This window comes from Microtus oregoni, unplaced genomic scaffold (assembly GCF_018167655.1).
Source record: "Microtus oregoni isolate MIOR12 unplaced genomic scaffold, Mior012 000002F_ref0000024, whole genome shotgun sequence".
Taxonomy (NCBI): domain Eukaryota; kingdom Metazoa; phylum Chordata; class Mammalia; order Rodentia; family Cricetidae; genus Microtus; species Microtus oregoni.
The window spans coordinates 11,942,088-11,955,569 of record NW_024543061.1 but is presented as its reverse complement, the minus strand read 5'-3'; the positions used below and the strand labels follow the sequence as shown (position 1 = coordinate 11,955,569).

General features: G+C 41.9%; 1 gene segment (V, D, J or C); it reads right to left on the bottom strand.

The window, feature by feature from the left end:
- Positions 1-5,774: 5,774 nt before the first annotated feature.
- Positions 5,775-13,482, bottom strand: part of LOC121438958 — a 124,361-nt gene continuing 116,653 nt past the window's right edge. Inside the window, 2 exon segments of the V gene segment in view lie at positions 5,775-6,300; positions 10,206-10,241. Of these exon segments, the coding sequence occupies positions 5,981-6,300; positions 10,206-10,241 (356 nt within the window).

Genomic DNA, 13,482 nt, shown 5'->3' with positions numbered 1-13,482 from the left:
GTAATAAAAATGCAAATTATATCATAGCAATTATTAATTAAACATATGTTGTATAAACTCTTTAAACTTGGTGTTAAAAAGTTGTAACACATCTCAGTATGAACGTCTCTCCCTTCACAAGGGTGCCCAGTAGAAGCAGTACATCTATAAGAAGATAACAGGGCTTGGTATAGACACCAGCTTCCTGGGGGTCTGGTTGTAAGAAAGAACCAGATGCTGCTGGGTTGACACAGAGAAGAGTTATGTATTAGACTCATCAATAACTTTGCCAAGGCTGAGTGATACTTTGCCAAGGCTGAGTACAAATCACAGACAAACATGTATCCATCTTGGCTTCCCTTTTCTCCTTCCTGTTTCAGTTCTTATCTTGCATCAATCAGCTTTGCCACCTCTTTCTCCTCCTTTAGCTTCCTCCACTCCTTTCTTAATTTCCTTATCTCCCTCTTCCACCATTCCCCTCTCTCCCTTTACTTTTTCTCCAAAACAATTTATTTAACTTGTTAACTTTTGCAGAAGCAAATTTTAGGAAGCCCAGCTGATTCTGGAAATTCTTGCTTTTAAAAGGAAATGTTTTAACTAAGTCTTTGAGAGTTTCCTGCATTTAATTGTACTCACCCAGCTCCTTCACTAACTCCTCCCAAATCTACCCCTTCCTCTCTACCCCGACTTCATGCCCTCTTTCTATTGTTAAAATGACCCATTGACTCCAGTTTCTGCGTCTGTACTCCCCTGGCAGTGAGGCCATCCACTAGAATGTGTTGGATCTATCAGAAGCCAGATTTTAAAGCAAACTGACTCTCCCTTCCCCACAAGCCATCAACTGTCCATAGCTCCTCATTAGTGCTAGGGGCTCGTGCACCCTTCCCCACCTCAAAATTCTTTCATTTATAGACAAAAAAGTTACAAATGGAAAATTACTGCTCATTCACAGTCACAGAGGACCCCACTCTGAGATGCAGACATTAAAGCTGGAAAGCAACTTCGAGACCCCAGAGGCAGCTCTTCGTTTTCAGAGAGGGAAATCACACACCTAAGGAACCAGGATAGGGGTAGAGGAACATGGATGCCTTGACAGGAATGACAGGAGGAGGTGGTGCGTTAGCTCTTGTCCCAATCTGTGACACTAAGCTCCACTGCCCACTATCGCGAAGTTCTAATCTTTCCTCCTGTGTTCCTGACTCAGTATAATCTACACACTGCTCCTAAGATGTGTGGGCTTTTTTTATTATCTAGTGATTGACATTCCCCTCTGCATCATGAGTGTGGGCCTGTCTCTTCTCACTCATTGGCAAGCAAGCCCCACACTGTGCTAAGAATCTATCTGACCTGGAGATGGGACACCTTCCTTGCTATGGGTGGGGAATGCCATGGTAGGCCTTTCCTGCTTTTCCTTATCTGTTCTCCTTCTCCTCCTTCCCTCTTCTCCCTCCTCCCATTTACTATGTAGCTCTGCCTAGCCTGGAATTTATTATGTAGACCAAGATGGTCTGGAATTCACAGAGATCTGCCTGGCTGTCTCCTGAGTGTGGGGATTATTGTTTTCATTTCTCCTATCTTTTTCTGGTTTTCCATCTTTAATTCGCCTTCCATTGTTTTCTTTCCCTGCTGCATCTTTTCCACCTAATTCCTACCATGAGACTCATGGGACTTGGTGCGGAAGACATAGTCCATCCTGCACATCGCTGAAGGCACAATGTGCCATCCACTGGCCAGGCTTGCTGCGCTCTGAATAGGAGGCCTGCCGTGTGTCTAATGCCACGCATTTGCTGCTCCTTTTTTTTTTTTTTTTGGTTTTTCGAGACAGGGTTTCTCTGTGGCTTTGGAGCCTGTCCTGGAACTAGCTCTGTAGACCAGGCTGGTCTCGAACTCACAGAGATCCGCCTGCCTCTGCCTCCCAAGTGCTGGGATTAAAGGCGTGCGCCACCATCACCCGGATTTTGTTGCTCCTTTTAACCTTTATAATTTCTTGCCTGTTCAGTGATTGCCATCATTACATGCATCACACACATAAGAAATTGAGTCTCATGCAAGGTAACGAACTTCCACAGCCAGTACCTGACGCAGTTGAAGGCTAGCTCCACAGTTTCTAGTTTAGAGCAGAAAACGTGCATGCTACTTACCAAGAGAAGCAGTCCGGATTTCTTGTGTATTTGATATTTAGCTCATGTTGATTCGAACTGTCCAAATTTGAGGGGCTGTAGAGGCTTGTGAGTGGACACAGTCATCTCTGGGCACATGAACACCTGAGGGCCAACTCATAAATTTAGAAGGAAGGTCCCCGAAAGCTAAGCTATCCTTTTGCCGGTCTGCATTGTACTGTTTCTTGGCTATATCCTAACAAGTTGTCATACACTGGGGCTTAAAACAGTAGGAAGTTAGCTTCTCACACACAGTTCTGAGACTAGAAGTCTTAGGCAAAAAGCATTGGTTGGGTTGATTTCCTCTGGATGCTTTGAGGGAGAAGCCATTTCCTACCTCTTTCCCAGCCTTTGGTTGCTCCAGACAATCTTAATCTTCCTTGACAGCCACCATGTCACCCCAGTCTGTCTCCACAGTGATATGGTGCACCTTCTGCGTGTCTCCAATCATTAAGGTCCTTCTCTAAATAAAGAAGCCAAACATTGGATTTAGGACGCATTTGGATTCAGTATGTTGGAGAGCATGGGCCTATGTGCTGTAAGGCTTTCCTCAGTTAGGATGTCCACAAAAGATTGTCTTTCTAATATGCTTGGTTTATCCACACAAACCTTCCTTTTAGTATCATGCTAATATAAAGGCTAAGCAGAATCTCACCAGGTGGGGAACAGTTGTTTGGGCAGAATGCTACTGCAGGGGAATCTTCTTTGGTGAGAACGCTTAGGAAGCTTTCAGGCTCAATCCGTGTCTGTTGTGACTGTCTTCAGCTGTGGCAGTGGGAGACTAGCACTGATGGAGATCCAGTAGGTCCTTGAGAATGTAGGCCAATGGCTAACACTGACAGATGGGCCAATGTGGGCCTAGGGACAGTGCAGGAAGTTCAACAGCCACCAAAGGCAGGGTCACACAGTCTCAACACAAAGGCTAGAGAAGCCACATCTCAGGAGCACTACAGAGCAATCCTAGAGACCTTTCCCAAAGTTCCAGTTATCCTTTCATTTTATTGGGCAGTAGCTTTGTGCTGTCATGACTCACAGCCTTAGGCTGGTTCTCTAGCACCTTGGGGGTAGGTCATTAGCATATCAAGGCCTGTCCTAAGCCTAGCTCTTATCTGAGCTGCCCAGTGACCTGCCAGGGTATTGCTTCTGAGGCTTAGGTCTTATTTGATCTATTTAGTGGCCACCTCAGGCATCATATTATTTCAAGTCACAGAAAATGGCTTTGAGTTACACAAATGGTTTTTCAAATGGTTTTTAAGTTATGTTCCTAACTAGTATGGTCTCATCTTTGATGTGACCTCCATCTGCTTTGTCCAAATAGTTATTTATTGCATAATTACAATATAATGCCAAAATGAAACATTTGATATTGATATAACGTTTGTATACATCTTTAAACCATTTTATCACATATCTAGATGTATATAACCACCACTGCAAGCAAGACAGTGATTCCATGACCTCGAAGACTCTCTTTGTGACATCCTCTTGATAGTCTGTTTGCTTGTCTCTACTATCCCTAGCTCCTAGGAATCTGTGATCTGCTCTCCTTCTCTCTAATGGTGTAATTTCAAGATTGTTAAATAAAAAGAATACATCTTATGACATTAGACTAGTTTTTTTTTCCACTAAGCACAGGATGCTCAGAATTATTTCAGAGCATCTATATCTATATTTATATCTATATCTATATCTATACCCTTCCTTCCTTTTTGTTGCAGGCACTGTTGTAGTTAAGACTTGAACATATATGTTTTTAAGGAGCATGATCAACATGCATGTATTTTTCTTTTGTTTGGGTCTTGATGGATCTGGCTTCAGAATCTTGCCTCTCAGAAGAGGTTCGCTTTGCATTCATGGCCAGATTAGAGGTGTTGTTGATTGCTAAATTTGGTTCCCAGAAACGGGTGAATAAGTCCATGGTATTTGAAAAGACAAATTAAAAAAACAAAAAACAAAAACAAAAACTAAAACCTGTAAAGTTTCAAAAAGTGGATAATAATGAATATTCTGAAGAGGTAGAAAGGCAAAGTGTTTCGTATCTAATTTGGCAACTGTCCTTTCCCCCTATTCTAGTGCTGATTGAGAAAGGAAAGGAGTAGGAAAACTGGATTGTGTATCAACTGAGGGAAGGAATACTATCTTAATTATTTCTCTACTTCCTTCAGAGTGTAGGCTGAGAAGGTGCTTAGTAAATGTGTACTGAGTGGATTATCCCATGAGGGGCTAAACCCAGGGGCCCCCAGGAAGAGGGGGGGGGGAGTAAGTGTTATGAATCCTCTTCCTTCCCAAATACAACCTTTGATACTGGCCTCTTGACACCTGGACAAAGCTATTGATATTCCTTGGCCCATTGCTGAAGGTCTCCCTCATCCCATTTTTATACACGGATGTTCCTAGTTTGATGGATGGAGGAGGAGACAACAAGCAGGTATCATGGGTTTGACTCACATTTTGTAGTCTGAGCTCTGAAAGGTAGGATAGTAGAGGACATAAGACAGCAGAGCTAGGAATGTGGTCATTTGATCCTGGATCCCCCATTCTTGTCTTTCCGACCTTGACCTGTGATCCATATCTTCTGTCCTTTCTTATCTATGCACTGGGTATTAGGCGGTTATTTATGTGCAGTTATTATGAAATATGGAACATACAGAAAGAACATAGATCCCAGTACGATAATATGGATTTTCACAAAGTGGCAGCCCACACTGAGAAACAGAGCACGCCCCCCCCCCCCCCCGCATCCCCAGGGTTCCCTTCTTGCTGTGTCATAACTTATCCCACCTCCAGTAATGTGTCTCCCAATTTTTAATTTTGTTTTTACCTAGTTTTAAACTTAAATGGATGAAAAATACCCAAATGCCTCTTCCTTTTTTTTGCTTACTAACATGTTTATGAGACTAACCTATGTTGTTGCTTTAGCTGTACTTCATTAATTCTCTTTATTGAGTAGTAGCTCAATTGTGAACATACCAAAATTTATGTTGGTTGTTCAAGTTTTAGGCTTTCATAAATGAGTCTCTGAACTCATTTACTCCTTAAGCATTGGTTGCTGCTTAAGGTTTCTGGTGTACAGAGACAGGCATGTAAAAGTGGATTATGGCCAGAAATAACAAAGATCACCTCTCAGCTTTATGGAACATTTCCATAATTTTGATGAATATGTTTAATCTTGTGGACAGTGTCCAGCATTACCAATGGGAGATAGGAGTCAATCCATGTTTAAAAAGACAATGAAGAGCAGATGAAGCTCAGGTGCTATGATGAGCATAAACCTCTCCCTATTGCTTGTTCATTTATGTTCTCTCTGCTTCCCGTGGTAAAAACTCTCCATTGCTTTGCCCAGTTTTCAGGGTGGGCTGAATCAGTTCACAGAATATGTGCTTGTGAGAACTGTCCCCTTCTGGACTTTGAGGACTTAGGAGAGGAAAACTAGGAAGCAAGCCTCCTCCAACCCACCGTGGCAAGGGGTGAGATGTGAATCTTAGAGAGGGCTGCCATGTAGGGGACAGTCACGGAGGGCAGGTGGAGGATTTTTTCTTGTTTTTTAAGTGTCATGGATTTCAGGGCAATGAAATATTTAACTTCTTTAGAAGAGAAACCAGGTAACTACAAAAACAACGAAAGGAGACAAAGATCTCAAGTGCAAAGATTCACTTTATTCAATATCTTCCCCAAATATCAGCATGATAAAAGCCAGGGAAAGGGAGGGGGATGGGGTGGGGAGAGGGTTTGGAGTACTGCAACATCGGTAAGGTCAGCTGTGGAGACAGCTCTGAGACCTTAGGAGGGAAGATTGAGGATGGCCCTCGGGAGCAGGTGGTGGTGCGTCAGGACCTCGGGCTCTAACACTGGTTCTTGTTGAAGCTCGAGACGATGGGTGAAGAAGACGTCTTATGAACAGCCTCGCAGGTATACACGCTATGGCTATCATACTCTGATTTGGACAACGTCAGGGTGCTGCTCATGCTGTAGGTGTTGTCTTTGCTGTCCTGCTCAGTCAAACTGTTGAGAGAGCCTTGTTTCTCACTGCCATCTGCTTTCCACTTGACACTGATGTCTTTGGGGTAGAAGTTGTTCAGGAAGCACACGATTGAGGCGCTTCCAGTCTGTAACTGTTCTTTGGATGGTGGGAAGATGGAGACAGTTGGCTTAGCATCAGCCCCTGAGGAAGGAAACACATAGCATGTATGAAGCAACAGGGAAGGTTTCTCTTTGTGTGCATTGTATGTGGACAGTCAAATTGTAGACAGACACACAGAAAAGCACATTTATTCTTCAGAATAGGAGAATGAGGCCAGTAATCTTGTTGGATTTGAGTTATTCTCTAGCTCCTGGATACTTCGTTGGAAAGTTAATTGTGTCTGACCCCTTGAAGCTATTCCCAGACTTCCTTCTATACCTGTCTTCCCTGAGACTGTTCCCCATCAGCTGCAGTGGTTCCATGCTTCAGAGAGAGAGAGAGAGAGAGAGAGAGAGAGAGAGAGAGAGAGAGAGAGAGACAGAGAGAGAGAGACAGAGAGAGAGAGAGAGAGAGAGAGAGAGAGAGAGAGAGAGAGAAGAACAGGCCAGTTTATCTGACATCCCTGGTGTTTGGGAGTCTGAACACACAAGTGCCTAAGGCAGGAGCAGAAGTTTGGCTTTAATTTTCTCCTGCCTCTTTAAAGAATATTCAGATTTCAACCACTCTATGGCTTCTTTTGGTGTGGCCAAACTAGAGACCCACCCTAAGGATGGGGCCTTGAGCCAGGGTCTGTGTTTGGGTGGATGTCTACCAACTCTCTCTCAGGTCTCACCAAGGCGTCCAGGTGAGACCTGGGCCCTGGTCTGAGGGCCTGAAACCACATGGGGGAATTTTAGCCACACTAGAAGAGGTCAACTGTAATCTTTGCCACCTGCCTCAGAGAAACTGTCTGGCTTCATTTTTGACCTTCAGCAGCTGCCAGATGGCTTCTCGGAAATCCCCCTCTGTTGGGGATGCCAACCCTTAGGTGACAGAGTAATAGTAAAAACACAAACTGAGAGCCCCTTTGCCAAGAAAAACAACAGAATTATGAGCAGCTTTGCTTCCCCTTCAACTAAACTGCAGTTTTAAAAGGAGTTGACATCATTTTAAAGTAATTAAAATTGGTTAAGTAATTTAAGTGACTCTAAAACAGTTTTAAGAGTTTCAAAAGATCCTTAAATAGTTGTGGTTCACTGCAGAAGGCTCAACCACAAAAACAAATTAGTAAACAATTCTAGAGGTTATGGAATTAAAATAACCAGGTTAAAAATTTTTCTATCACTGAATTAAAGTACTGGAAAATATGTTTATTCTAAATTTTTATTAGTCATATTTTTGTACAAAGAAAATTAGCCTACCTAACCAGTTAAAATTTGTGTCACAAATTTAACTTATTTTAACTAGTAATATGCCATATAGTTTTAATGAAATTTAGTGGGATCTCAGTCAAAGTAGATTTATCATGACATATGAGTGTTAATTCAGTTTCTCTGGTACTGATTTTACCTGTAAAGAATTATATGCACTAAGATCTTAATATAACACGGGAATTTTTTGGCCTTTTACAATCCCTTAGTGGGAAAGTAAGGGAATGTAATGATAAATGCATTTTATTTCTGAAATCTCCAGTTAGTCACCTTTTCCCCACGTTAGTGAACTATCTATCCCATCTGTATTCTCTTTCCATTAATGGCGCTGCTTTTATCACTGTGCCTCAGAAAAATGAACTGCACGGAGCGAAGGTCGCTACCGCGGGGTTCGTGTAGCCCTTAGCGGCATGGCCGCGAAGTCATTCAGTCATAAAGAGGCGGCTGCGGACCGGACCGTTTTTTTGGCGGTAGAAAAATACGATCAAGTAATTATGGGGGAAAACAAAGGGCCATATATCTTGCAAAATCTTGGCCATTAAAAAAGCCTAACTTACTTTTTGAGCATTTGGACAAAACTTTATTTCTATTATTATAATTTACATTCATGTAGAAATGAGACAAAAAAAGAGCTATCTGCCAAAACCTTGTTCCTATAGTTTCTCATTTTCACAGTTTGTGACACATTTTAGACTCTAAGAATCACATTTCCTCTGATTATTCAGCACGCCATCTTTTCTACCTGTCAAGCAGGCATACTTTTAAACATTTTACTGATTTTTACTTCAGGGCATGGTACTGATTTTTGTAGTGACAAAAAACTATGAGACAAAAGAGGGAAAACAGCCTAAGGCCCCTCACTCAACTGCACTATACCACATTTAATGTAAAACTCAACGCAAACGAATTTACGTCTGTTCTCAGAGCTCCAAGTCCCCCTTTTATCTGTAGTTTTTTCCCCTTGAGTCATTCAGCTTATCTCAGTGAGAAGCTTGGCTTCCACGTCCATGTTTAGAGCTGAACCGACTTTAGCTCTTGTCCATCCTGAAGTGCCCCCACTCCCATCTCCCCAAATCTCCCACTTAAGCTTCTAGAAGTCAACACGTAGTTAGACCCCGATCTCAGACGGCAATAGACAATAACTACTTAAACTCCATCTAGTCTCTGGACAGTGACCACAGTATTAACTAACTTCTCCCCAACTAAAGCCTCTTTTTTCTTTGCCCCTAATCTCAATAGCTGATAAACAGAAAATCTGACATTGTATGCCATGCCAACTACTTTCCACTTTCTCAAGATCAACAGATTTTCTGCCTCTCAGCTAATTTCTGGAACTGACTTTAACTCCTAACACAAAGATTTTACACACAGAAGAAAGAAGAGAAAAATGCACTTACGTTTGATTTCCAGCTTGGTGCCGGCTCCGAACGTGAGCCACAGTGAGGACTCTGACATGTTCCCCCCAACAAAAACCTGCCCCTGAAGCCAGGCCAGCTGGATTGGCCAATTCAGAGGAAAAACCTGACTCTTTCTTCTCCATTCCCCTCACAAAGCTGCTCTCACACATCTAGCATGATTTCTTTGCTCAGCTGCCGCACTGGCTATTTTCTGGGACTCTTCTATGGATGTATATGGGTCACCAGGAAGGACCCATTTAGCCAAAGTATCACAAACTAACAGAAATGACGCAACAGAACTAAAATTCCACAACTAATTGAGCAAAAATCTACTTACGTTTGATTTCCAGCTTGGTCCCTCCGCCGAACGTGAATCACAGTGATTCATGTCAATGCCCCCCTCTGCCAAAATCTGCCTCTCAAGCCAGTCCAGTTAGGTTTGCCAGATTCAGAGAAATACTATTTCTTTCCTATCTCTTTCACAAATCCTACTTTTTCTCACAAAACTGATTTGAAGTCAGTCTGTCTGTCTTCTACATTGACTGAATTCTGGTGCTGTTCTATTTAACTTTTGGGTTACCAAGAACAGTTCATTTAACCAAAAACATCACAACTTGCACAAAAGACACAATGGGACTCAAAGTTCGCAAACAGTTGAGCAAAAATATACTTACGTTTGATTTCCAATTTGGTCCCTCCACCGAACGTGTCTCACAGTGACAGACTTTAACTTTCTCCCTCTACAAAATCCTCCCTGATGAACAAGTAAGTATCCCTCTTTCCCCAGTTTAATTATGTTGGTTTAGAAAGCCAACATTTAGTGACTAGCCAGCCTCCTGTGGAGCAATTTTCCCTCCTTAACACCTAATCTGAGAATGGAGTTTGTTACAATCCCCGAAATCCCATTAAAGAAAACACACAAAGAAGAACAGAGTAACCTGGTTAGACAGAGAAGAAGCAGTTGAGAAAAACACTTACGTTTGATTTCGAGCTTGGTCCCGGCTCCGAACGTGTATACACACTGATTCCCCTTCCCTTTCCCCCCATACAAAAACTGAGTATTGCCTTCTGACTACTGAGCAGGGCCTCGCCTGGAACTATCTTTTGTCTTAATTACTACACTGACACTTGCTCTTCAGAGAACATGTACAATCTATTCTCAGCTTTGCTTACAGAATTATTTATCTTTGCCCTGGAGAATGCCAGAATCGGTTTCTAGGTCAGATTTTGCACATTACTTTTAGACACAGAGACCATGAGACACAGACAACGAAGGAAAGAGAGTTTGGATTCTACTTACGTTTGATTTCCAGCTTGGTCCCGGCTCCGAACGTCCACCACAGTGGTAGTGCTTCATTGTCTGGCTGTACAAAAACCCTCCGTACCGAAGAGGAACAGAGCTGTAGGGCAGCTGCTAAAGCTTAACCCCTTCTCCAAGCATGCGTGGAAGCTCTCAGGCTTCTCTCAGAGAAATGCTTATTTTCATAGACTAGACTTAAATTTGTAGGAGATAATTTATTTTATTGTGTGTGTGTGTGTGTGTGTGTGTGTATATATATATATATATATATATACTATTATACAGTATCTCTCTCTCTTTAGCAGCCTACCACACAGGACTGCTTATTATTCATTCAGTTAAAAATAAAGAAAAACAGGGGCTGGGAGATGGCTCAGCAGATAACAGCACTTGCTGTTCTTCCATAGGACCTTGGTTCCCAGCACCCATATATTAAGCAACTCACAACTGCCTGTAACTCCAGCTCCACGGAATCTGATACTAGCTTTTGGCCACTGTACCACAAACACATGGCACTCACACATAAATAAAATAATTAAAAAAGGAAAACCAAATAAAGAATAGCCATTTCTTTATAACGTTTCCAGGGGCGAGTGGGTATGGGGATTTCTGTGAATTATAAACTTGGTTATTAAGTTAGAGCTCAGTAGCATCTCTCAGTTAAAAATAATTAAGACTGACTTTCTATTTGAACTTCTTTGCTTTAATGCTATTTCATAAAAGGTACACTAGACACACATATAATATAAATCAAGGTTCATATTTTGAATGCACTTTGGAATTGAGTTATGGGTGACAGATGAGGCGGCAGCAACCATCAATAAAGGAGAAAAACTTTTACTCATGGATTGGTCTGTTGTTATAGGGCAGGTAGAACTCATGTGTCACTGAGATCAGCCAAGTTTACACTGCCTTCGAAGTTAGCGTCTCCATAGCAACCAATTAAAGACACTGAAGAACTTGCTTTGAGTACCACTTTCATTTACTACCGTCTTGTTTCTCTGGTAACCATCCATTCCCATGCTCTTCCTATCACTCTAAACTCCTTATAGTTCTCCCATGGCCTCCTGCAATTTGAAAGCATCTTCTTCTGAGCACTCTCCCTAGCATAGCTCAGAAACAGCTGTCATTCAAGATGCAGCTCAAGAGACTCTATTAGTGAGATGGCTTTACAGACAGGTCATTAGGCTTATGGAACTTAATTGCTTTTTACTGCTGTTGGATTCTCTCTTCCCTCCTAGATGGTAAGCTGTTTGCTGTTGTATTAGCCAGATATTTGGGAGCTATGGTCTACTATATTTAATTGACAAGCACTCATCAGACATTTGCAGAACAAATAAAATAACAGCAATTGAAAAGTTAATAATACAATCAGTGAGAGTAATCTACAATATAGATGAAAGGTTCGTACTGACTACTGCAACAGTCGACTTTCCTAGAGAAATTACAACTGTAACCAGATTAGAGAGGCCAGGTTGTTTCTGGTACTGAGAGTTTTGCTAATCTGGAATGGCAGATTCTACAATGTGTTTCACTAGAAGCTGGAGAAAGAGAAGAGTCACGTTGGAAGTAGAGAGAGGATAGAAATTGTCACTAGAGATCAAGTGTGTAAAATAGTTGATGAAGTCTGCCAACATGCAGCCTGAAGAGAACGGAGAGTGATTTTCTCTGCAGTTACAGAAGCGGTAGCAGCTTAAAGGCTGACATTCGTTGAGAACTTATAAATTGCCAGGTGCCATATGTGGCTCATTATATTTAGATATCCATAAGCCTCTCTGAACTAGAAGTTGATATGGTCAGTCTTCTAGCATTACAGGTCAGAGCTTGGACTAAGTCTGCTGCTCATATTCTTAGCGCTCTTACTGCAGGGTGGACACCAGTAACACAGTCACCCGAGAGAAACAGCTCGTGTGTGAGAGAATGCCAGAGTGGAGGAAGGAAAACTCCTCAGGCCATCCTGGGGCGGGAAATGAGTGGCTAAGTGTCTAGATGTCTATACAGATTGTATTGTCATTTAAAAGGTGAAAAAAGACCCAAATACTAAATATCCGTCAATAGGAGCTTGGTTAAGCTAATTTTGTAGAGCACAATGAACACAAATCAGCTGATAAAAGGAAAAATAGGTTTTCTGGATATTTTTATGAAAATATTGGGCAGTGGATACTAGGTATGCTATGACATCATGACCCTTTCAAAATGGATCCCCAAGTACAGGCTTCTAGAAGGCTACACATGCTGCGGTCAGCAGTTTCTCCTGGGTCTGCTTAGGAGAACTAATGACACATTCTATTCTCCTGTCTATTGTATATGTGCCTTTATAGTGCATGCTACTTGACTGTTACAGTCACTCATTTTATAATAGTTCATTTCCTACATTCATTTTATAGTTATCAGAAACAGCGAAGACTGTGCCAGTGTGTGTGTGTGGGAATGTAAATTCTAAGATTGCCCTTTTTTCTTTTTCTCAATTAATTTTTAAAAATATCTTTAAACAGAGTCCAAAAATGGTAAGAGCCTTTCTAGTTCTGTGTAGGAGATAATTTTTACCAAATATAGAGTTGGAGACTGTAACATAGGAGTACTGGATGAGTTGGCAGTAAAGAGACACAGTTCTGTGGAGACAAGATTTAGTTTGAACAGTGCATGGCTGCAGCAACAGATAATCTTTATGAAGCTGTGTTTGGCCACACAGTGGTAACTGAAGGGTATGTGGCTGGGATCTCTGTTCTAGTAAAAATGGATCGCTGAGAAGTGGTTGAAATGCTTAATATGGATTATTTGCAGGCAGAGAGTGTCTCAGGCGCATTTATGAGGCTCTGCCGGGATCTGTGATTCTATAGAGTGTCCATGTTGGGTGTTAGTTGATCTACTGAGGAAAGGCTAAGTATTCCTATGACAACCTAGGTGGTTCCTGGACTTAATGCATGAGAATATGGGAACTGAATTCTGGGGGAGTCTTCCGATAAACTCATCCTTAATGCTGCTTCCCCCTTCACCTTCAGGACAGCCAAAAAAACAAACAACAACAACAATGACTACAACAACAACAACAAAACCCCTCTCAGAATAATTTTGAACCCGTTTGTGGAAAGAAAGGGAGCTGGGAGAAAGGGGAGAGGGGAAGGGGGCCATCAAGCACAAAACCACATCTATAAATTATCCTAAACACAGTTTACAAGTTATGTTGGCGACACTCCTCAGATATAACAATTCCAGAAACTTGTTTTGTTTTTGCTGTTATAATTTCCCCACCCTTAATCAATCTTTTAAGGGAGGT